At 40.6% G+C, this 26,403-nt stretch overlaps 1 protein-coding gene and 1 long non-coding RNA gene across 2 annotated transcripts in view; both read left to right on the plus strand.

The window, feature by feature from the left end:
* The window catches only part of scfd2 (sec1 family domain containing 2), a 114,976-nt gene that overhangs the window by 50,752 nt on the left and 37,821 nt on the right, over positions 1 to 26,403 (plus strand). Inside the window, exon 5 of the mRNA XM_085152533.1 lies at positions 1,095 to 1,392. Within this exon, the coding sequence (XP_085008659.1) occupies positions 1,095 to 1,392 (298 nt within the window). The remainder of the gene's footprint in view (positions 1 to 1,094; positions 1,393 to 26,403) is intronic.
* The window catches only part of LOC146491002 (uncharacterized), a 28,871-nt gene continuing 3,866 nt past the window's right edge, over positions 1,399 to 26,403 (plus strand). The window contains exon 1 of the long non-coding RNA XR_014872537.1: positions 1,399 to 25,203. This is a non-coding gene — a long non-coding RNA (uncharacterized LOC146491002). The remainder of the gene's footprint in view (positions 25,204 to 26,403) is intronic.

The following is a 26,403-nucleotide window of genomic DNA, read 5'->3' on the forward strand; positions in this document are numbered from 1 at the left end:
TTATACAATATTATATTATATTATAGGGATGGGGTATCCATTACTTCCCATTGTACCATTGGAAAAAATTACCCTTAAAACAATACTGTCAAACATATAGTCAGTGTGATCTGTACTTTATTATAAACAATATTCTCCTTGAAGTACAAATTTCTATTATTCTCTAAATAAAATACATTTCTAAGATGATGTGCTCTACAATGTTCATTTCTGTGTAATTTATATAGATATATTGATTATATTGTCCATATTAGCAAGTTTCTTATCAAAGAGCAGACTTTGTTTTCTATGCATTTAAATAATATGAAATTTAGAGTTAACTAAACGATTCTAATGTAACAGTTGAACTGTATGTTACCTGTCATATCTTAAACTTTTTTGTAAATCTCCTGTTTACACAAATGCTCATTAGAAAAGAAAACGTAAGAACCAGCACATCTTGCAGTAATCACGATTACAGATTAGCGTGGGTGTTGTAATGCTAACTCAGCTACCCTGCATATGACCCTTGCCTTGAAGGCAACAGCTATGCTCTTGCTAAAGTTTATTAGCTTTATAGTTGCCAGTTAGATATAGAATTTAGTTGAGTTTAGTTTAGTATTTACTCTTTGTGTAATGTTTAAATTTGATTATTATACTTTTTCAAAGCACTCTATATGTCCTATCATTAGCCATTTTATGTTCACCACACATTAAAATTTCTTAGTTTCATTTAAAACAAAGAAAATGACTACTTCTTGAAAAGTGTGAAGTAATTGTTTGGTGTTTGGAAGTTATTTATTCTGGAAATATAAGCCTCTGCTAAAGAGTTAAACAGCATTTAATGAAGTCTTGGATTTTTGGCTAAGCTAAACTAACAGATTAATTGGTGGCTTCATATATGGCATGCAAAATGGTATTGATATTTTAATTTCACTTCCAGCAAGAAAATATGTTTTCCAAACATGTCCAATGATTCCTATGACGAACATCCTTAATAAGCCAGTGGTCATTTCTTGGTATGGTCATTAAAAATAATAAAACCAACAAGGTTCAAAAAACTGCATTCCACCGACTAAGCACTTTTTTTTATGTGTTTGTGTGCCGTGTCACAGGCTCTCGGAGACGCCGACTTCCCTGCTGTGCTGAGGCAGCTGCTGCCTTTGATGAAGCCCCGTGGAGTCGAGGACACCTCGGCCTCAGGGTCGAGGCTCAGGGAGGACGAGTTAGGTCCCGATGAGCTGATCCTCCTGCTGGTCTATCTCTACTCCCTGGCTGATGAGACCCAGCCTGCAGATCATGATACAGAGGAGGAGGAGGAGCTGGAGAAGCTGGAGAGGGACCTGATAGGAGCGCTCACCCTAGTCATCAGTCGAGAAACAGAACTCAGCCCATTGCTTCAGAAACTGACTGGTGAGAGAAAGTTATTGCCATCGCGGTTGTTCAGTTTTGCAGACACGCTGTAGGAAAATGAGAGCAAATGGTTTGTTTAGTGCCGCCCCAGTTCTTGGAATGGGGGTAATTCTATCATTGTCTTGACACTTCATCCTTTTCTCGTGTCACACACTATAGTGCGCACACACCTACACGCATTTTCTAGTCAGTTGGCCAAGTGGCTGTGGGAACTTTGTATATTTGGATAGGTGTGAGAGAGAAATTACTTCTACCTTTAACTCCTACAGCTTCCTTTTCCACAATATTAAGATTTACCTGTAATGTGTGCATCTATGGGAGTCCGTGAGAGTATATTGATTTCTGAGTTTCTCTGTACTTTACCAGACATTTCACTGGTTTAGCTGAGCATGTAACCATGTGACAGAGAAGATCAAGGCCAGCTAATAAGATGAATTAACAGTCTTCCTCCACACCACAGCCGACTGTACCTCCCAGAGTAATGGCGTCTTTAACCTTGAGCCTCTCCTCCCCTACCACATAGTTCATAATTAGCGCTGCTTTTAGTTTTGGCTGTACCTTAGCACACGCCCTGAAATATTACACTGGGATTGGGGTTTTCATCTTATATGGCACATGGGGTCATATGGTGTACATATAGGGTTGGTAAATCTATGTAAAGCAGTAATAAAGATTAGTGACGCGTCTTTTGTATTTTTACTCTTTCTCTCTCTCTTTCCCTTTTTATGCTCGGTCTCTCTCTCTTCCTGTTCTACTTGGCCAATGCAGTTTAGAGGCGAGGGGCCTCTTGGCAGGCACAGGCTGTGAGATGTGGCTCATGTTAAAAACCTGACTCTCTGTTATAAACACTTCATTGCAAATTAGCCTGTCATGGTGTGCCAGGTGTGCTTTAGACAGAAAAAAAACAATGTGTGTATGCGCTCACATTGCGCACGTCTCACCCATTCAGTGTAATTTGGCAGTGTGTGCACGCTTTTAAATTTGAGTCTGTGTGTGTGCGTGCGTGCGTGCGTGCACGAATGTCTGCGAGAAAGGCTTTATGGCAGTCGATGAAGTGCTTGGCCGGGGTAACATGAGTCGGGAGGTCGTCTCTTTCAGCATCCAGAGCAAAACATTGATTGTGACATTCTCCCCAATTAAAGGACTCAAATGAAAACCAGACATTCAAAGAAACCTGGTCGCCATGAGAACAATGTTTTTACAAATTCTTTTATTTTGTTCCCCTTGGCTACAGTACACAGCCAGAGCTTAGCTAACACGATGCAGATACACAGAAACACACAGTGCATGCACAAACATAGTGCAGAAACACAAGAATAATATACACAAGCCAGAATGCCAGTAAAAGGGAGTAAGAAATAAGGACAAATAAGTTTGTGATAGTAAGCAGCAACACACCCTAACCCTTCTAACTACCTCCTTCTGGGAACTTAATTAAAGAGCATCTTCAGGAAATGGTGTTCCTCGAGTGGAATTGTTTTCTGTTCGATGTTTGCTGCCAGCCCCCGTGGACTTTTCATGAAACTCTTGTTAACTTTTAAATATATTCAGACAGCATGTGTGTGGCAAGGGTTAGTAAAGGCCCATTTGAGTAATGTTTCTGTTAGGATAAGGTGGATGTTTGGTGTGTGGGGGGTTTTTTTTATTAATGCTAATGGGGGTGGTAAAACCTTTACCCCCATGACTTGAGTGAATTTCAACTCACAAATTTGCATCAGGGACAAATATCAAGCCTTGTAGACAGTGTTAACATTTGAAGAAATTGAGGGCTCGAGAGTCCACGGTGTAGTAAACAAGCTTCCAGACTTTATTCTTGTCTTTTTTGGGGGGGCAGGGCAGCGAGAGACTGTTCTACAGTAGCATATATATGTGTACCTTGAGAAAACTCGGCGTCTTTCAAACAAAAGGGAATTCTAAGCTTGCAGTTAAATCTTCTCATATTAGTCAGCATACATTATCATTTGCCACACTCATTTATTTAGTCCTTGGATAAATACTCAATGATTTTATAGATAAACTGTCAATGATAGATTTGGCATGTTTATATGTTACATCTGATTCTGCAAGGTGAGGTTCATTCTTGACATGAAAAAGCATAAATATACTTTTTTTCCCATTTCTGGATATGAAATACATTTTTTTTGTTTTGTTTTGTTTTTTTTCCACTGATTTTTTTAAACTAGAACACGCTAGCTGTGAAAAGGCTGTTTCATCAGTTTTATTTAGCTTCATATGTTTGAGAATGATGCACTCCAAAAAAGGTGGTTTATCTTATTTTTGTCATCTAAGCAGATAAGCAGCTAGCTGGCCATAGGCAATTAACCAGAACCATAATGCTAAAAACGACAGTACTTGTTCTTTATGCGTACCAAAATTATTTGTGAACTGACAGCGCTAGTGATAGGCAGTACTGCTACGTTAGCTCCCACCCCCACACTCATTGATTAGAAAGGCAGTAAGAGTTAGATGAGCATTTCAACTTGTGAGATCAGCTGTTTTCCATTGGCTAAAACGTTTAATAATGTTATGTAAATGCTTAAGCTAAATTATACCATAGTAGTAATGTTTGAATGCTATTCAGGAACCACCCTAACATTTCAGTCCTGTCAACAAAACATAATCTTTTTTTTTTTTTTTTAATGTTAGTGACACAGTAAGGTGAGGTCATGGGTTAAACTCAACTTTAAGGCCAGAAATCAAACGAACTTGCAGTGGGAGTCAAGACTACAGTTTACTGACATACTGTAGCAGTTTGTCAACACATTCAAGGGGTTCTTGCATAACTGGAGTCAGGAATGTCCTTTAGCAGCCAGCTCTGAGTTATAATTGATGCACAATGAGCAAATTACTTTATTTGTGGACATCGTTTAGTGGGTGCCATATAAAATGAACAGAATATCTTCAGTAGGTCTTAAAAGTACTAACCATAAACTCATTGTGGGAAGTGCTTAATATGGTTATAGAGCAAAGAAGCCTTGTGTATAAACAGTTTTCTTGATTGAGGAATTGCAGGTTACCTTATTGGCTTCACTTGTCAGACCCAAAATTTATTTATGCTCACATTTTAATGTGTCATTTTAATAATGAGCACTGCAGCTGCAACAGTTGACCAAGACGCCCATTAAGGTGTCACGGATTCACAAAGACTTACGAACCAAAAATTAAAGAAATTAAAAACATTATTTTTTTTTTAAATTATTTTAATTGTGGTTACCACATCAAAAATCCCAGAAAATGATTACAAACAATGTGTAATCATTTTTCACTTTTCCATTTAGTCTGTGACACTGAGACCCAAGTTCATATGTCCCAACCCTTTAAAAATAATTGGTTATGAAAATAATAATTTCATTTTGCCAGTGTTGTTTTTAGTAAAACTACTCAAATTAGAGTAAATACTATAATTTTGAGGAGCTATTTTAAGCAAAAGATTTGGCACACTACTAAATATTTATGGCAGCTGGACCATGAATATGGGGCTGGCTCAAAATAAACTGCAGTGTTAATGTTTGTGGTAGTGAGAGAACATGTTGGCCAGTGCAAGGGGATGATTTAAAGCCCTTGAAGACCTTTTAATATATATAAATTAATATAATGGCTAGAATATCACCAGTAATTTGTTGTAGCAGCGCTTCTTTAAGTTGTGAATTTGGATTTGTGCAAAGAGCGATGCTTTGTTTTCATTGTTAGCATGTGTCTATATACTATAGACATATTGCAGTGTGTGTGCAGCATGTATTGTTGTATTAGGGTATGGATTTGATTAAAGAGCTGAACAGTATTCATCCAAGAAAATTGTTCCACTTATTCCAGACTGGGAAATGAGCTCTTAAACCAAATGCTCCGCAGCCAACACCACATCTGGAACGATCTGGATTGGTTGTAGGCAACGCAGCACACAGAGAGCAAATGATGGGATTGGAGAAGCAGCCCAGTTTGTCCTGAAGTCTAGAATGTGATTGGCTGCTGGCAGACTGTACTGTATGTGGATGTGGTGTGTGTGATGTGTGTAGGTTGTAAATAGCTCTGAGCATTTACTGTTAATCCCTCGTTCAGTTGTGGCACAAACTACATTTATGGTGGTAAGAGAGCAAAAAATTTGCATTACTTTGTGCTTTATGGATTTGTTTCCTGTCAGCCCTGGTAAATTTTGGTTTTCTTTGGTTCAGAATCAAACCTACTCCCTCTGTTTTTCCCCTCTTTTCTCTCAGCATTGGGGTGCAGAAGACAAAAAAAGAAATCGGGCAGATTCAAATGTTCTTAATTCCCTTTTGTATGACATCTGGCTGGCTACGGATGATGGATCGTAGTTTGTCTATACTTATGTCAGTGTGGGGGCGTACAGGGCGGGCAGTCCACAATTTGTGCTGATGCTTATGACTTACTCACTGCGATGACAGAAGAAGGAAAGAAAGTCACAGTATTCTAGGGAACTTCTTGGGAAAATCTTAACTGAAATGGTTACACGACATGTTCTTCTCTCTCACTCTGTTTCTCAGTCGCACATTTTGTTTGTTATTCATCCTGTCAGTGGGGTGTGCACAGGGTAAGGAAGAGGGGAGCAGTCGGAGACTCGGACCTCCCCAATGCTGCTGTTTGGGTTGGCACAGCAGCATGGGCCAGTCAAGGGACATGAAAGGGATCTCACATAACTCTGGCCACCAACACGCTCTGCCTACTTTTTAAACTTTACTTCTCTTTGTTTTTATATTTCCTTTTTCCATTTCTCCCCCTTTTCTCTCTTTTCTGCCTCCTTGCATCTCTCCTTTCTCTCTTCTCCTCCCTTAAGCACCTAGCTGGTTGCAGGGGGGAAGCAAAGCATAAGTTAGTCTAATGATTACGCCTGATTAAATATATTCCCCCTGTTGCGCTATGTTTATGAAATTAGTCCCAATTATTTTTAATTGGTGGTCTCTCTTAACTTCCGCTACTGTTATACAAACACATATGCATACATATATGAGGTGAAAACCGTACGCCCCAGGGTGAACAAAGCAGCCTGTGGCGTTGTTCTCTCTAGTTCACTTCATCAGATAAGCTCAAGATTTGGAGTTCAGGCTTTAATTAGCAAAAGCTCATCAGAGTCCTCACTGCCGGGCCAGGCAGCCCTGGTTAGCAGGCTGGGCCACACACAGAGCTTGATGAGCCTCAGAGTCTCGCACCCAAGAAATCTGTTCCCAAGTCAACACTGCGGTTGCTTCTCAGCACTGCCTCCAGATACTATACCTTTTCTTATTTCCTGCTAGCTATGTAATATACCTGCCATTTGACAGGGCTAAAGGGAAAATGTGTAGATGATGATGAATCACATACTTATAATACTCATAATCAAATCAGCCCAGCACTTCTTCGCTTCAGTTTCTCACAACATTTTCTTGGCGTGTCGTCCATTGAATGGAAAGGATATGTTGTGTTTCAAATAACAACGTATTGATGACATAAAGTCTAGGAAGCTGAAAGTGATTATACTTGTTAATGGGAAAAAGAAGAAATATTTTAAAAGTAGACCTTTTCATGGATTTTTATAGAATTTGTTTGTGGTATGTTTAAAGTTTCTACAATCATGCAACTTTCATTCAGGGTTAATCAGCTGCTTTCCTGTTCATATAAACTATTTATTACTTTGATTTTCTTTTCTTGGATTTTTTGGTCTCTATGTTCAAAACTAGTGAACCTTCTTTTCAAAGCTATTAAGTATTTAATCCTGTTTTTGGTGTTTCACTTGCTGCTGCTATCTATGGACGGATGGATGGATCCACATTCAGTTGCATATTGCTGCATATTATACTTTTTGTTATTATTGTACTTATTATACTCAAAGATCCACTATTTTAATCACATTAGAAGACTCAATAAAAAGTCCTTTGGGAGGAGGCATATTTGCATCACAGTTTTAAGACTTTTTTCTGAGACTGCATGAGCTATAAATGATACCTATGATCTGATCACTCGGCAGCAAATCATTTTAGTCAGCAGTAGTTGCTGTTTGTTGGGTGGATTTCACAGAACTGGCCCAGTGTGGAGTTTACACCTCTGTTTGGTTTATGGAGTGTGTTAGCGCTCGTCAGAGAATCCCTCTGCTTCTTATTTATGACAGGAAATGCACATCATAAAAGGCTTGTAAGCACTTATCTCTCTGCTGGGAGTTTGGCTTGATGAAAAGGAGACTATCGAGATCCCACACAGACTTGCAAATACATACACACATGCTTGCTAAATAAAGCAAAGGAAGAAATACATACCAGAGGTGCATAGAGGCTGGCTCCTGAGGGACTCTAAATGAGACCGTGGCCCATGGCCTCTACGCACGCGTCAGTGCAGGCGTGGGTTGCGCTTTGACCCCTGGACAGCGAGCCGGCTGAGGAGGCTGATCGAAACCTGCATGCCTCTCTGCACAAACACATCTTTGGGTCTGTACTTGTGTACGTAGGGCTTCTGCTTTACAGCCTGCAGAAGAATTTAAATAAGGCCTCGGAGGATGTTTTTGTTTGAGTCTGCGGAGGTCTCTGTGCGATTTTTCTGCAGTTTCATGGTCATAGCTCAAAAAGCATTCATGAATAAGTGTAGAAGTGTGGTTCACGATGCCTGCATGTGAGTCACCAGTTTTTCACCAGACCCACTCGGTTTTACAGCATATCTGCGTTTTATCTGTTGGTGCGGAAGAACTTGTTTACATTTAGAATTCCAGTCAGCAGTGAAAGATGACCTCTCCTAATGTACCCGCTTTCCTCCCTAAACTGTCCCCTTTCCTCCCTTCCACAACCATCCTAAGTAACTTTTTGAATCAGTGGAGTCTAACTTTCACCTCATTCATGTCACTGAATGTTCAAGTAACCGAATAGCCACATCGAGTACTGATAAAATAAAAGAAGGTGATCTTGATTATCGAGGTCTAGACTGAAAGACCACAGCCTTGCACTGCTTTTGCCTCATTTGACCTCAAACAACAGGAACAGAATGACAGTGTTTGCAGCAGTGTCCTGTACAAGCAGTGGAATTATTCTCAGCAGTCCTGGATGTGAAACGGTTTCATTCACTTTTGCTCAGTTCGGGGCTCTCCTGGGTGGAGGACTCAGCCTCGATACCAGATGGAAGCTCTCCTGGCGCTGAACTGGCCGGGTTATTTCCTGTCAGGCCTGGTGTTAATCAAGCGCTGAGCCAACAGGAACGCCCCCACCGCCTCCTCCTTTTCTTTTTTTACAGCCCCTCTCCTCTTACACCCCCTCATCACGCAGAGAGACTTGAAAATACACTTTTTTCTCTCTCCTCCCCCATTTTTCCCCTTTAGTTTCTGTTCTTTTGTCTTCCATGCTATGCCCCAGCTTTGTTTAGTTTATGACATACTACAATCGGGGTGTATTTAGTTGGTCTTCAATCATGGTCCATGTTATCAAAGTGTCCCTACTGAGAACTGCAGGTCCAGCCAATAGATAGAAGAAGATAGTAAGGAATGAGTAAAAAGGAGTCTTTCTTTACTTGCCATCTGGTGTCTGGTCATTTTCTGTTGTGTCTGTTGGTGTCTTCAGGAGTGTGATGGACACAGTCACAGATAGGCTTATCTCCTGCTCCACCTACTCAGCTGACCTCTCGACTGAGCAGACACAGGCCTTAGAAATGAGAGGGGGCCTCAGTTTTAGGGAACATTTGAACTCCGTCTCTCCTTATATTCCTGCTATGTTTTCCTCAATTGCTTAATGGTCTACGTGCCTTGTCTTGTGACACATCTAAGATGTGATTATTTTTCATGGAAATTATTTAACAGTACATGCGCTAAGTGCCTAGATACATGGTTCTCGTGTGTGGCTCACATATCCTAGTTTTGATTCAAGATAAAAAACATAATCCAGTAAAAGAAAATTCAGTTAAGCTAAATATGAAAAACAAATTAAATTTTAAATTTGCTAGACACATAATAATCGCTTACTTTTTCCTTATCATTGGGATAGAACTGACGGCCCTTAAGGATCACTCAAAGCAATTTAGTTTTTCATATAGCACAACTTAAGCAGGTACCTCACCTACAGCCAAATTAGAGGCATCAGTTAGCTTAAATTGTATACTTTTAAACTAGGAAAAAGCTGTATTATCAGATAAGTGATTCAGTTCTCATGACCAGTTCAGACTTGTAGTTAAAAACACAAGAGCCAGCAAGTTGCTAGGAAACCAAGCAATTGGTGGCAGTAACAAATTCAAGCACCATTTGAAATCGAGAGTGTTTATTTGGACACTTGCTTCATATTCACACTTCATTTCAATACATACTTAATGTTTTAAAACAAATCAGAAAATGTGAAGTGTTCCAGTTGTTTGCCTTTGGTAGATGAGTGTCCCTGTTGTGGGACAGAGTCTGGTAAAGTAAATGGCATTGGGGGAAGATATCTTATGTCTTTTAAATCCTATTGTCAGTAGAGCGTTATTCCTTCATCACATCTTATGTCTGCCTCTTCATCATTGAATCTAATCTTCTCTTAGTTCAGTCTGCTTCTTGGTCCCCTCTTTCTGATTCTTATTCTGTTTTGCTTGCAGACATTTAAACATACACACACATTGGACTTGTGTTAACTTCTCTGTTGCCGACAGCCTTTTGGCATCTGCACTGTGTCTGCGAGCCCAGCGCTATCACATCCGACTCTCTGTCCAGGTAAACGTCTCATTCTTACTGGCAGAGATGGAAGGAGAAATGAACTGGTTCTTTTAGCATTTTCTGTGTAGTCTCTTCACAAAGCGAGTACCGTTTTGGCAGAGAGCACTGCCACCGCCATTAATCATGGTCATCCACGTCATGTAGGCGTATAGACAGCGATAAGGACCTTCTGCAGCCAGTATTGCTGCAGTAAGGCCAGTATAAACTCAGCGCCCCCCCAGAATAAACACATTAGAACACACACATATACACACTGACCTTCTTTATAACTGTCGCACTCTTGAGTTAAAGCCAAGACAGCCCACCTACTCCTATTTTACACTATTCCTGCAATACAGCTCTTTCTCATCCCTGACCCAGAACATACAAACTACTGCTTCCACTTTGAAAGAACTCACTATTTCTGACTGTGCTTTAATTTTCCTCTCCATACAGTAGCAAAAGCAAATTCTAAGAAAATCCTCTGAAAGGGGTGTAATATTTCCGGGAAGGGATATAGAGTATGGTTTTAATTTTCTCCTTTTCCTGTTTTCTTCTCCACACCTCCTCCCTCTTTAGACTTTCTCCTTGCATTGCTGCTGGAAGCGTACACAACTTTTAGTAGCATCTCTCCAGGGTTTCACAGTTGTACGCAACCTCTCCTCTCCAATGAAACGCTCATTCACTTAGCTACACGTGTTGACAAAGTGATATTAATGCAGCATGTTGGTGTATTAAACAGACTCAGAATTACGACTGAAATAAAGCACAATAGCAAAAGAATTCTTTTCAGATAGTCTTAAAATGAAAATATATGTGTGCTAAGTGTGTGAAGTACTATTAGACCAGTATTTGCCACTACTGGCCGGCTCATTTCTGCCTCAAAGCACAAATACTTCAGTTGTTATTGCAACATACAACTGCAATGAACTGCTAATTCACTGAATCTGCATTTGGATTCAGCTCTATGCCCTGGACAAGTTCTTCCTGAAAAGGAACCCCAGTCTGTTCACTTTGTTGCAAATGGTACGAATTATGAGAGCATGACTTATCAGAGGTCCTAACTGACAGAGAGGAAGATAAACTTTTTTGGGTGATGCAACCAAAAACTAACTACCACTTCAGTTAATCAACAATCTTACTCATTAAAGAGTATGCAGAAGCTCCCTGTGTGTGACTATGAGTGCACCTGGGATGTCTGCATTACTCAGATCAAGTGTGTAATCTGTTGGGACAAGGTGGTTAATGCTAACATGGTTCCAAGCTCAATAGACACTTGGAAACCAAACATTCCCCCTCAAAGAAACCACAAAAGAGGTCATGATCTCAACAAGAGGCAGTAAGACTTTTTTTTGGACTGTGTGAAAGTGTCTGATAAGGCAGCGGAGATCAGTGCTGCAGTGGAGCTTATTACAGAGACAAAGAAACCTCAGATGGCCGCAAACAAGCTGTTTAAAGTGCCTTTGGCTTACAGTACAATCAAACAAACGGATTATGTGTCAGATCATATAGAAGTGGTTTTGTGCACATGTGCATATAAGTGTGCCTTGAAATTTTGGCTTTTCCTTAGGTGTGCCTTGGGCACAAAATGTTTGAGAGACTCTGTCATAGACACACTAATGTGCATTTAATAGCATTGCATTGGCAGGTCTCTTTACCCGCGTAGGCACTTGGACGCATACACAAACTCTCAGGTGGGAGCAGCCAGCCTCTGCTAGGCCTCTGCATCGCTGCAGTAGTCAAGTGGTTCAACACACACAACACCCACTTCACTCTCTCACTTGAACTTGACTGTGATGCTGTTACTCTTAGTTAATCCGTGACAGCTCTATGTTGCAGCATGGAAGTACAGATTAGCTGGGGGGGGGGTTTGGTTTTTCTCTTTTGAGTGTTTATGCAGGACTGGTTCATATAAAACTGGTGCACAGAGTTGTTTAGGTTTTGCTGACTCACTTTTATAAGAGGTATAATGCATGTCTTCAGCAGAAGTAAGACTGTCAGCCCTCAGACGCGGGTAAAAATGCATGCACGGTATACGATTAAAAGTAAAATGAACCTTAAAATAATGGAAAATGACAGGTATATAAAAAGACTACATATTTGTGCACTTTTTTGTGAAGATGAAGCATTGCAACATTTCCTTAAAACAAGGGTGACGTCAACATATCAAGGTCAGTAATAATAAGTGCTATGTCTGCTAGCGGTCACTGTAGCGCTCGTCCACCCTATAATCCACTTTGATGTGGACCTAAAACCCAGCAGGATGTGATGTTTATGTAGGATGCCTGCCTGTATGGGTAAGTATACATGTGATTCCCTTTGGTTTGTGGGTATCGCTGTAAGTGCTCATATGATGTCGAGCTCCAGGGACTGAAAAGGGAAGCGAAGCCCCGATTAGGAGGATCTGACATTTGCAAGAGAAGCTTCCTGTGATACGAGGTTTCCTCTGTGTCTGTGGGACTCACCTTCTTATCTCGCCCCCCCGTTCTCTATCTGGCGTTGACTACTCTCTTGAAATTCATTCCTTTCTTGCTCACTGTTGTGCAAACATGTTTCCTGTTAAAGCCTCATATTTTATTTATAAATGAAGTTCAATTTGCATCATTTACAATTTTTTTTAAAAAAACAACAACATTTTTTTCACTTAATCTTAGTTGTATTTAAATTTGTTTCAGCCAGCCAGTGATAATGAGTGCAAAGATATATAGTATGTGTAACTCACAACATTGAGAAATGCTGTTTTTAAAAAAGCACTAACAACAACCTCGAATACATAAATATGAATAAAAAAGAAGATGGGGAGGATGATAGGGAGGAAGTTGGACAGTATACAAGTTGCATGTTTTCCCATAAAAAGAAAAAAAAAACTGTAATTGATTAAAATTTGGCCCAGTGTTCTTTAGGGTCAAATGCACCTCTTCACCATTTCAAGTGCTCCTGCTAAGTTTGGATCGCCTTACAAAAGTCCCATTCTGATCATTTGCAGAATCTCATTTGAGATTTCACCAAACTTGCTCACAAAGCAAACATTAACTTCTGTGTGAAGCTGACCCAACTTTCATGTCAAGGATCGTCACTTGTTCCAGACATGACTCAGAAACAGAACAGCACTTTTCAGTGGAGTGGCCAGCAGTGGAGGCACATAAGGTGAGGAGCCGGACAAGGAGCATACAGAGGATAGTCAGCCCAAATGACCTGGGCTGTGGTGTTTTTGGCCACACCAGCAGATTTGCTGCTATTTACGTTTCCTGGATACCAGTTTTGGGTGTCTTCAGCATCACATAGTTGCTGCAGATTTGTAAGCTGCACATCAATGATTCAAGGCTCCTTTCCACCAAACCAAAAGACTGGACTGAGATCTGGTGACTGTGGGGGGCATATAAATACAGTGAACTCATTGTTATGTTCAAGAAATTAGTTTGAGATCATTTAAGCTTTGTTAACCATCAAAAGAGGGATAGACTTAGGGAGGGATAATGGGGTCGTTGAAACAAGGCAGACCTAATTCAGACCCAATTTTAACCAAATCTTTTGAATGTTCAGATCAGGCATCACTTTCCAGTCTTCTATTTTCCAATCTTGGTTGGTCTGTGTGAATTAAAGTGTCAGTTTCCTGTTTTTAGCTGACAAGAATACGACCTGATGTAATCTTCTGCTGCTGTAGCCCATCTGCTTCGAGGTTGACATGTTGTGCATGTCATGTAATGGTCTTCTGCATACCTTGGTTGCAATGAGTGCTAATGTTGCCTTCCTGTCAACTTAAAGCAGTCTGGCGATTCTCCTCTGACCTCTGGCATCAACAAGGCATTTTCCCCAACGAGTGGTTGCTTACTGGGTATTTATTCTCTGTTAACTCTGTAACAAATGACTTAGTCTCACTTTTAGCCTTTTATAAATTCTTTGAATTATTGTGAAAAAGTGCTGGCATCACTTTACATCATCCCCACAGCTCTGCTGTCACAACAACAAAGTTTTTGTCCTGTTTCGTGCATTTAATAAACTCAGTTACACAACAAATCGCTCTAGGAGAAATCTTGCTGCAGAAAGGAGATTCCTGTAATCCGTTAGCCCAGAAAATGACTTTCTTTTATCCATAATGTTCATGTTGCAGAAAGCTGATTAACACTTTTCAATGCTTTAAAAGTCCCCATTACTTTGAAACTTTGAACTACATGCAACATTTCCAGTGTGTTATCTGTATTTTTTACAAGGACATGTTCCTTGTTTTGGGTTTTTTTTGGTTACCTGGCACTGAAAAGTAGAACTGAAATTGAAGTTTAAATGCCTATCATTCCAAAATCAACATGCCAGCTACCCTTGGAAATCCTCACACCCATGTAAACAGTTTTAAGTGGCAGAAAATTCCTATGAGAGAAATCTGAAAACTATGTATTTTCACAAGTTTCCCATTTTTTTGTTTTTAGGTCCCATGTTGAACTTCTGATCCCTCTGTAGCCTCCACCTTCTTCATCACCACAGGCTTACACAGAGACTAAATCTATCCCTCCTACTGTGTGCTACTGTTCCTACAGTTAGAGAAGGATCAGAAACTTCTTCATAGAAGAGTTGTCTGTGGGGAGAACACAACTACTTCCTCTGTCATGCTACAGTGCTCTTGTAGAACTGAGACTTAAAGATGAAGAGTACCTCAGTCTCTTTGTTCTCTACAGCTCCAGTTTGTGAGCAAAGCCCAGTGCAGCAGCTCTTCAGTCTCCCATGTTGAGAAAAATCCTGAGAGTCACCTAGATAATCATATGACTAAGTCACACTAAAGTAAAGCAAGTGGCTGACTGGAAAAAAATCCCTTGAAATGTTAGTCTGAATGTGCACTGCAGTATTGTCTGTTTTGGCTTTGCAGTGGAAATTTTCAGAGAGAAGAAAAAAAATCCAGATTAATCAATCAGTCTGTGTGCGCGCGTGTGATGTGTGCTACTCCTCCACATGTGGCTTCAATCTCTGCTCTCTATTCCGTCCCACCCCTCCTGTACCCTTCACAGAAACTTGTGACCACCGAAGACGTCTTTGTGGTTCAAAACAAGTCATTTCATATTGAAATTTACATCGGATTTGTCCCTTTTTTTTCTTTCATTATGACTCGGAATATGTCACAGCAAAAAATCCAGTTTTGCGCAGCAGTAGTCCATACAAACAGGTATAGTACGACCGTTGTGCTGTGTTGACTGATGAGCCGGTAAACAGACCCTGCGTCTCAGATATCAGTGAGTTTATTGCTCTGCGTTTAGATCGGTCAGTTCCGAGTTGTTTATTTGGCTTCCAGGTATGAAGCCAGTGAAACCCGCAACTCTCTCTCACAATCGCATGTGTATCCCCTCAGTTTGACCATGCAGTAATGGCTTTGTAGAATCAATAAACAGTCATGCAAGAACTTGTTCGCACAAATACACAAGTCTGTCTCCAGCGCATATAGAAACTAATCTCTCTTTTCTGCTTTCCCACAGACAAAAACACATTTTCTCCCTTCTTTGACCCTACTGCTCACTTTTTCCGGCACTCGTTTTAACATACACACATATAGAAGTATTCAGCATTCCCATACTTTGTCCTTAGGCACACTTGGCTTTTAAAGGTCACACAGATCTGCTGTCCAACCCTCCATCCCCTCATCTGCAGTATGTAATTCAGACCAGCAGCACCCAGTGACCACCATGGGGTAGAGGCTACACAACCACCTGACCAAACTGTCACCCACTCATCAAACAAGCACACAAACATACACCACAAGCCTTCGTTCCCCCCGCCTCCTTCCTGCTCCATCCCTGCAGCCATTATCAAAGGATCTGAACAACGTCAGCGTTATCTATCGGCTGTCTCCCATGGGAGCAGCCGAGCACATTGCACGCATATCATGCAGCACTCACTCTCGGTCCCTTTCGTCCAGCACACTCTAACATGCTTGCATGCACACACGCACACACAAACACACGCTACAGAGTGAAGATCAAAGGTTAAACATCACTTTTCATCAGCTGCGCCACCCTCTCCTCTATCTGTCCTCCTCCTGTCTAATGGTTGTGTGTTTGTGTGTGAAGCTATGTGTACATGAGTACGAGCAGACGTTTGTCTGTGGTCGTGGGAGCATTTCTGTCCTCACCAGGCGACGTTTTGGAGAGGCTTTTTTTCCTTGTACACAGTAAATGAACAGTCCTGTCCTCCTCCATTGTTTTCCTCTATCTTTCTCCATCTCCTGGATGTTTTTTCCCCCCCTATGAAACTACAGTTTTGTTTGCATTAAGCGATTAATGGGAGACTTGGTGTTTCTTTTGTAGTTATAAAATTGGCTATTAATTTGACGTATGCTCCAATAAAGTCTGTAACAGAGCCTTTCTATAATTTGATAAGTATGTGAGATTTTAAAGTGCATGCCTAGGAGTTTGCAAGTGAACTGAAAATCCTGCTCTCAACTCTTTCAGGGTTAAAAATAAAAAAGTGAGAGAGAGAGTGGGGTACTTCACCACTTAACCCCCCCGTGTGAACCCCAGTCCTGGCTAAAGCAGAAAGCGTGCACTTATTCTCGAGGTGTACGTTTACAGAACCTCTTTCTCTGCACCCTCAAATTTTTGTGGGTCAGGGGTTCAATACGGCTGCAAAGTACTGTAACGTTCAAGACATGAGGTCTTCAAGTTTTATTCAAGTCTTTTCTCTTTTTTGGAAAACAACACGTCTTAACACTATTCACAGTAAACCTTGAGAACTCCTCCTCCTTCCAAAATAAGTGCTCGAGTATGAGTTTGGCAAGTGGATATTTTTGTGTTGTTTTTTTTCTAAGCTTTTCTTGTGGCAATAATTTTGAACTTCATAATTATCTCTGGTATTTAGAAATATTCTTGTGAGAGTGTGTTTCAACATCAACACTTAAGGCAGTGTGCGTGTAAAGTAAATAGAAATAAATTATGCAGAGTCTGGGAACACGTTCAGACTATGAAACCTGGTATGTTAACAGTTTCCTCCTAGCGCTGTATGAATTTGTCCAAAGTGGTTTGCAATTATTATTCAAACCAATTTCTTTCTTATTTTTCTAACTACAGTTCTTTATTTAGCTGAAGAAAGTAGACCTGTGTGTGTCTGTGCAGTCTCCCTTTAAGACTTCATATGTAAATCACATTGCGTTCTAGCGGTTATCACTGTTGTTTCTTGTTGCATCTGGCTGACTTTCATTGGGAAGTCAAGCAGCCTTGCTCCATAGTTCATTAATGATAACCCCATCAGTGAGGTTGGCCACAAGCCGTCCCTTTCCTCCAGCTCTTCATTAGCATGGTGTTGTCGGTTTGAGCTTCAGAGCAGCCAGGCTGCACTCTGGGCAATCCAGGCTGCCATGCATATTATCACATTATTATGCTTCCTAGTGTGTGGGATTGAACATTTGCCGTAAGGCTTCTAAGCACTTTTACCCGCTGATCCGCCACACACTTGTAGAGTTTTTGATGTCTTTGCGACCTACATGTAAATGTAGATTATTTTTAAATCAGCAGACGGAGTAGCAGAATACGTTCTTCAGCTAATAAATGGTAAATGGCCTGTATTTGTATAGCGCTTTTACTAGTCCCTAAGGACCCCAAAGCGCTTTACACATCCAGTCATCCACCCATTCACACACTGGTGATGGCAAGCTATATTGTAGCCACAGCCACCCAGGGGCGCACTGACAGAGGCTGCGGACACTGGCGCCACCAGGTCCTCTGACCACCACCAGTAGGCAACGGGTGAAGTGTCTTGCCCAAGGACACAACGACCAAGACTGTCTCGAACCGGCAACCTTCCGATTACAAGGCAACCTCCCAACTCTTGAGCCACGATCGCCCCAGACTCTTCAGGGTTAAATTTATACTTTAAGATTAAAGATGGTTTCATAACCTCTATAAGCTTTTAACATCTAGTGAGCTAATAGATTATTTATTTTAGGATTTTCGACTCCACATTAACAGGCCCTTATGTGCTGTGCTTATATAACTGCCTCCAGTGCCGCGACAAAGTTAGACAAAAGTTATATATAGAAGTTAATAATTGTGTTTTCCCTCATTTGCTGCTCCTGGAGGCTGCTACATGTCCTACTCTCCTGTGGATGGCTGCTGATTTTCTCTGCTAGAACTGATGCAGTGTACTTTTCTGTACCATAACAACAGCTCCTCTGGCTCAACCATATGTCGAATTTTTTCGATTTTTGCAGAAAGGATTTAATGACGTCTCCTGATGATTCGTGTGCTAAACAGAACTGGGTCGGCTTGGGGGTTTATTTGGCCATTTCCAAATGCAGAGGCACTTGGCACACTCATTTTGGAAAATTTGCTTGCTACAACTGACATCTTAGTTTAGCTTAGCAAAAACACTGGAACAAACTAGTTATACTGCTTCTTTCAAGGTTTGCAAAACCCACCTACCAGCATGTTTAAGGCTTACCGACAGGCACATTATATTTCTTTAATTCATTCTTACAAAAACAAAGTGGTTTAGGTGGGATTCTGTATAAGGGCTATTTTTTGGAGGGATCAATCCAGTAACTTAAGTTTCCGCTGGCCTATTAAAAAGTGGCAGCTGTGCCAGCAGTTTCCACCTATTTTCTGTCTTGATGCAAAACTAAACTGCTCCCTTGAATCAATACAGGAACTATTCCATCTAATTCTCTGTTATAATCTAGTGCAAAATATCATTAAACATCTTTTCCACAAATTAAAATATAATATTCCTTGTCACTGCATTGCTGCTTCTTTGCATAAACTACAAATCCACAAATTAGTATGTAGACCCAAATAAGCTATTCATTCATAAAAATATGACCCCAAATAGCTACTAGTGGTAAAAAGTAAAGTGTGAGATTAACCATCCTTATCTTTTTTGCTTAATTTTAGCTCACTGGCACTTCAGCACTCTTCACCAGCCTCTTAGTGGGCTCTGCACTATTGAAAAGCCCATTTTCTTTACTCAGTTGTTCTCATGGAGGTCTTATTGCAGAGGTTGTTTTATTTTTACCTAAATACTAGGTTTGGATGTCTATGGCAGCCTGGAATTGGTTTGGTTTTCTAGGAATTCATTTACCTTATCTTATTTTCAAAGGGCTGGGTACTGCTGTTTCACCTCAGTGTCTCTCTGAAATACCAAACTGTCCATGTTGATGATAGTGTATTACTACTATGTATGCTATTTGAAAGCAGATCAAACCTCTATTTTAACCATCATTACCATGTTACAGGTCACAATTTCTGTGTGAGGTCCTGCACATCCTAGAATGTGGTTTGAGAAATGTACTGTAGCCAACCTGCCTGTCACGCCCAACTACTGGAGCTCCTTAAACTGTCCCTTAAGGCTGTGATTTAAAAGAAAAGTCAGGTGTGGGTGTAAATACAGCTTCATGCATTTTAGTGTGAGGGTCATCATACAAACAGAGTAAACAACTAATTTAAATGCATGCTGTAATATGCACTGTTAAAACAGTTAAAATTTGAACTTTTGAATTGTATTTTTGGATGTTTTTCTACTCTTCCACATCATACACGTTAACTGTTCTTTACTCAGCAGGAACCACAAAAGCAAAAATTTAATTTAATGTTTTTGTGGTTCTAGTAATATGCAATGTGCTTCAAAATACAGCAAAAAAGAACGACCAGAAAGAGGCAGAGAGACCAGAGAAGGAGGGAAAGTGGTTCTGTTTTTTTCGCAGGTTTGAAGACACTGCACCCACGTCTGGGCTACAACGTCCGTGTATTATCTGAGAGGTTCGAGTCACAGAAAAAGAAGAAATGACGTTGAGCTCCCCCAGGAGAACGAGAGAAAACAGTTCATTCGTGGCAGCAGTGAGAGTTGGAAACGTGTGTGTCTGTCTGTGTGGCTGTGTGTGTTGGAGTTCAGGGTTCAGTGGTGTAATAGTGCACCCTTTTGACCATATTGAGAGCTGCAGCATTACAAGATTGTGAGAAACTGAAAAGATTAAAAACAAAGTATTGCTCTAAGATCCCGCATGGTTTATGCAAAAATTCTTTAGAGTATCTTCAGCTCTGCAGCATTTCCCAGAGTAAAATGGGCCTGGAGACATAACCTTTTTTTATTGAAAAAGGGAGGCCTGTCACAAAGGCCAGATATTCTTGCCAAGTGAAATATGTTCGCGCTTACACAATGTTTGCTTAAGAGCTGTTTTTTTTAGCCTTGGATTTCTTGGTTCAATATGTAGTAATGCAATAAAAACGTCAGACACAGCCAGAAGACAATAAGCTCTTCGGTGCAGCTTTCACTGGAGAGTCGTATCTGCCACGTTCACAGTGCCCCGATAGCCAGGACATTAGGACTGCATTCCTCAGCCTGCCTTTGAAGTTTGTCGTATTTACTTTTCATCTAATTAAAAAGATTTAAATTGTGCACAACTTCACTGTAGTTTATATAATATATAATAGTTATATACTACAACTGAGATAAAATCCATCAACTTCAAAATGCCCTTACACTTTCGTGTGTTGCTCTCCAGTGTGTATGTGCGTCTTAATGTGTCCAACAGCGCACATGTGTTTATGCGTTCTTGTCCACCAGTGCAGCTTGTAACTCTAGCCCAGCATGTTGCACAGAGGAACACCACAGATGTTCAGATGTTTCTCCTTGGTAAACAAACAGAGAGGCCATTTTCTCCCTGGACAGAGTGACTGTCAAAATAAGAGCCTCCCCCCCCCTTGGATCTCCCCTGAAACAGAGACTCTCTTATTCATAGGTTCCTTACTCGCTCTGACCTGCATTTGCATGTGTTAGTTTTAGGTAAGAGTTTCTTCTACATTTGAATTTTATAAATATTTGTTTGCACATGCTTCTGGACTGCACATCTTTCTTGTGGCGCACAGGGGAGAAGCTTTGAAGGTGAAGATGGTTCAGACTGAGAGAGATTTAAAGTCCAGGGAGGGGGATTAGAGAAGTCATGGTGGGAGAGCAGGGCGCCCTCTCCTCCTTCTGCCTTCCTCTTTCTCCTCCACATTTGATTGATGTCTCGCTCTCTACAGTGTATGGCAAGGCTCCACCGGGGCCTTACAGGGCCCCAGGTGAGGACCTTGGGGAGACAGAAATGGAAGGGAAAGAAAAAAATAGAAAAAACATGAGACGGTGGGCTAGCTGTTTTCTTTTTTTGCATGTCATAGGCCAGCCATTTGTCTTTCAGCTTTATAAAGATGATATCATTGTTTTTTTTGTTTTACCTGACACATGCATCAGTCTCACACTGATGATGATGATGAGACACAAAATGAGAGCATATACTTTTACTGAAAAGACCTGCGTTTTGTGCCAGTGCCAGTAGTAGAAGATTGGTGTGATAAAGTCAGAGCAGAGGGGAAAGAAGAAAACAAGCTGTGTGAGCTGTGAAATTGAAGAGGATCAACGTGTCAGTGAGTCGTAAATAAATCCTGGTCCCTCCCTGTGGGTAGATGGACAGGCTGTTGCATTGCAGTGATTCTGCGAGCATCAGGAAACACACTCTAATCTTTATAACTGCATGTGCAAACTCTTAACACCGTCAGTGCTTTAAGAGATGGTAACGCTGCTGAGGTTGCTCATCAAGACTGAGGAGGTGGTCCATTGAACCCTTATTGGCCAGCACGCTTTCCCAGAACTCTGTGTTTGTGTTTGATGCAATGCTGGAGACTCGCAGTGCTATGAGCTTGTTTCCTCTGAGCCACATGTGCTCTGCGGTGCTGAGCAGACTCAGAGCACAGCAGTAATGAGAAGTCCAGGTGCAGATTTTACCCTTGGGGAGGAAGTCCTTGTTTACTCATATTTAACCTTGTTTCTGACCCACCCACCCCCTTTTTTTTAAGGCATTCTGACCCCACGGACGTTCTGCTATGGTAGCCGAACTGCTCCACAACATGTTAATGATACTCAACCGGTGGACTTTGATATTATATACTCAGATATGTTAAAACAAAATTTTACTTGTTACAAACCAAAACCACAGCTACAGTCACAGGCCAACGCTGAAACACAAAGTGATGACATCAGCGCAGGTGTCTCAGCAGCAGTTTTTTTTAAAGATTGCATAATATCTCTATAAATCAGAGGTTAACACGGATTTAAATCCCGCTAGTGTAGATACAGTGTTCTACACTGTTGTGCACTTTTATCTCTAAATATCATCATGTACTGGCTACAGTAAAATGTTCACGACTGTTCAAAATTAAAATCATGCCACTTTTATAGACCTGACTTTATTTGCTTTATTCCCTTAAGTATAACCTGACAACACCAGTAAACTTTGTTATTATTAACAGAACTTTATCTCAAACTTGTGACAGTTGAAATAAAATTTGTAGTAAAAAGAAAACAGCACTACCTGCCTCCCAGACAAGTTTTTCTAATTAATCTTTGTCTAATGATAATGTATAAAATGTGAAAATAACATGGCAGTGTTTGGTAGTAGATGTTTTCTTATTACCCAACTCTGTACCTCCTCCTATTTTAATGGAGCGTTGCAGTGAATTTGGCAATAAGGTCAAGGCTAGAATTGTTCTTGACTGCAAAAAAACATTAACAGGGAGGAGATATTCTACCAAATATTGTCTCTAACATGTTATTAGGAGACCAAAAGCATTATTAAAAAAATGGTGAATATCAGACAAACATTCAAGTCAGGCCAGTTGGTCAAAGATTTTATGCCAAATTAATGTTAATATTGCTCCCTAACTGCAGGATGTGTAAATGAGCAAATGTTTGCTGAGTAAAAAAAAAGAATTGAGGTTTATGAAAACTTAGTTGCGCTTCATTAGAAGATTTTCCACAATGTTAATTAAGCAGAACTTGTTTTCCAAAACATCTTTACCCTTATTTTAGAGTGTGCCCGTATGATTAATGGCCATGACATCTAAACTACAGTTTCATGACTTAGACTCATTTAAGAGCTGCACATCAGACAGCGGTTATGTTTGTTTTGACTAAAAACAGGCTTTCTGTTCATGGAAAAAGATGTTTACAACCCTCATAGGAATACCCTTTGACTTTATAAATGTTTTGCCTATTACACATTAAGTGTCATAAAGTTTTATACTGATTAGACTCCTCAAGGAACTTTAGCCCTGCAGCCTTATAGACACAATGCATTCAGCTTTTTTTTTTTTTTCTTTTGGCTCCCAAACAAGATGCATGTAATTTATTCTCTGCATTGCTGCTGTCGTCCTCTAGGGGACAGACTAAACCAACTTTTGCTCACAGCACGCCTTAGTTTAGGTTGGCCCTCACTGCCCTCACTGCTGCCTGTGGAAGAGGGAGCTGTTGTGTCATGGTGTGTCTGTGTTTCTTGTTTTCTTAAACAAGATATGTAATCTCACTGCCCATCCTACAGTCAAAGTCTTTGTCAGCAATTTGGAGGATTAGAAAAGGAAACACTGTGAGCACTTTTACTGTGGAATGGCCTCATGTCTGCAGCCGTTGATGATCGGCCTCTAGAATGATCTGGAATTGAGGAGTGATGAAAACTGCACCTTACCATCTGCTGACGTGTGCACGGTGCTTATCCAAGTACGTGCACACAACCACAACATATTTTAATACAATTTTTTTTTTTAAAAAACCTCTCTGTCCAGGTTTGGCACATGCACACACTCAGTCATCACAGTGCTAATGACATTCTTTCACACACATGCAGCTATGATTGCACAGCAGGTTCAGTTGGGTTCAGTATGTGACCGACAAGAGGGGATTGCACTGTGACTTTGTGACTGTAATGTTACAGATTCCAAATGTGCACATTTTACAGTCAAAACTAGATTTAGGATTGTCAAATAAATATTTTATAATTAGGTTTTTTGTTTTTTTAAATGAGGTGTTGAGTGTTTTGTTTTTTTCTGTATTACATAACGCTTTAATGGCCAGCCAACTGCATGATGATGTACCTTTGGCTCCTGTAATCAAATCCCTCGTGCTCACTGTTAATTAAAGTTCAGTTGTTTCAAATGGCAAGAGAAGCCATTCTCATGCACACATGCATGCTTGCATATGCACAGGTACCCCACATACTTACACGCTTTAGTGCACACAAATGCACAAATGAAAGAGACCCTGAGCCTTTATGAGATATACTGTGCCTATTCATTGCAAGGAGCCTTTTAAGCATTTCTGAAGGGCTTCTTATGTCAACTTCCCACTTACCCGCAGAAACTCAGATCCTGCAAACTGGCCAGATAAGCAAGCACCTATTGACACACTTTATGAACTCAAGACACCCAAATTGAGTGAATACAGTTTTCATAGCATTACGTAAGTAACTTTGCTCCCAGTGTGTTTGCAAGTGCCTGCTACTTAACTACACAGCATTGTATCCGTTATGATTTGGTACATTACTGGTTGCATTTTATAAGTATGGGTCATGTTCCATGTATAGTTGTAAAATTTTTTAGTTAAAACCAGTGGAGATATAGTAGCAAAAAGTTTACATTCCTGAAATTTTCTAGAATTATGCAAAAATATGGAGGTGAAGTTTATGAAACTTAAAATTAATAGGCTAAATTCAGAAAGAATATGATATGAGCTTTTAAAGGTATTCTATTCCATCTTGCATAACTAAAAACAAACTCTCATAATTCAGCTTTCGGACATGTTTTATCCTATTTTTTTCAATACCAGTGCTCTCCTAGCATCATTGTCACACACAGGAAGCTGATTCAATGAAGGCAAAGCTAATGGCACATTGACAATTAGATTAAATTAAAACATATACGGTGGAACCACGACGAAATTAATTCGTTCCCGAGGGTCTTTCATAAGTCGAAGCGCCCATCGCGCGTTTTGACTGCGCCGATGCTGAACGATAGGCTATGGGCTAATTGCTAACTAGAACAACGTTCAAGTGGAACAGCGAAGCGCAAGTACGGAAGCCAAAGGGTTGTCACATGATTCGGAAGGCATTGTGGGCATTGTAGGCTCAGCCAGTCAGAGCCCGTGCCGTAACACGGGCAAAAATATTGCCGTTCAGTGCCTTCGTAACTTGAATTTTTCGTGAAACGGGGTATTCGTAAGTCGGGGTTCCACTGTACGAGGTAATTAGACGAGACTTATCTCTGGCTCTCTTCCACAGCATGTTTTTAGCCTGAGCCTGGTTCTGTCGTAGGTTTCTTCCTGTTAAAGTTTTTCCTTCCCACTGTCACCAAAGTGCTTGCTCATAGGGGGGCATATGATCGTTGGGTTTTGGGTTTCGTTGTGTATTATTGTCAGTGTTGGGTAAGTTACTTTAAAATAGTAACTTAGTTACATTACTAGTTACTTCTATCAAAAGTAACTCAGTTACTTCAAGTTACTCGTTACTTTCAAAGTAACTAGTTACTAGGGAAAGTAACTTTGGTTTTACTCAGAATTCTCTTGTTAATGTGTTGCTTCCATAACTTTGCCAGTCTTCTAGCTTGCTTACTTGCCACAAGTGCACTGTGCCACCTACCAATAGAAAGGAAAAGATAATGTGCATATTTCCACGAGAGAAATCCCACGCCTGGACCGTCATTGACTGCTGCCATGATTCTAGCCTACGTCACAGCGTCATGTGCGCCTTTTACATCCAACACAAAAACTGCAGTCGTGATGCTTTGATTGTACTCAACCTACTGTACTGTAACTCGGAAATTCTGCCTTCTGAATAGGAAGATGTAGGTAACACCAGACTGCAGATGAGCTGCATACAGGGCTGGACGGGGACAAAAAATCGGCCCGGGCATTTTGACTAGAGACTGGCCACCATTATAGGAAAAATCATAAAGCCTTTGAATGAAAACAAACGCTGTTGTGACAGTGATGTTCACTGTTTTGATGGTATATATGCATCAATCGTTTGTTGTAAGATTGAGATAATTATTTTTTAAAAGCTAGACATTTTAAATGAGAATAAGAAAGAAAAGTATTTCTTTGTGCCCCCCTCTCCCTGTTAATGCCCTACCTGGCCCCCCTGGCAAAACTTTGCTAGATCCGCACCTGCACAGTTACCAGCTGTCAACTACCTAAAAAGGATCCTGGTGTTATCTGTCTCTCAGAAACAGTTCATAACTTCCCTTCAACTCATTTATGTCACCTAAAAGGTAAACCTGTTTCTCCATCACCTGTTCAGCTCTGATGATTCAGTAAGGACATCTCCTGGTTTCATCTTCATGTTTCTCTCTCACCAGATAACCAAACCGATATCATGACCAGCAGCTTTTTTGCAGCTGTGGCTCCAACAAACATCAGCTGATACTAGAAATTAATATTAAATCAATTCTAACAACGGCTGATCAAGCTTAAAAGTGCTGCTGTTGTTTAGCGTGACATCGGCTGGTTTCCTCTTTCTGGCGCAAAGTGGGCGATAAACAAACAAGAGAGCCGATCAGCTGATCATTGATCAGTTTTTATGATTGAAGTAGAAACGGGAGAGGGAGGGGGGAGAATGA

The sequence above is a fragment of the Neolamprologus multifasciatus genome, chromosome 23 (genome assembly GCF_963576455.1).
Source record: "Neolamprologus multifasciatus chromosome 23, fNeoMul1.2, whole genome shotgun sequence".
NCBI classification, from domain to species: Eukaryota; Metazoa; Chordata; class Actinopteri; order Cichliformes; family Cichlidae; genus Neolamprologus; species Neolamprologus multifasciatus.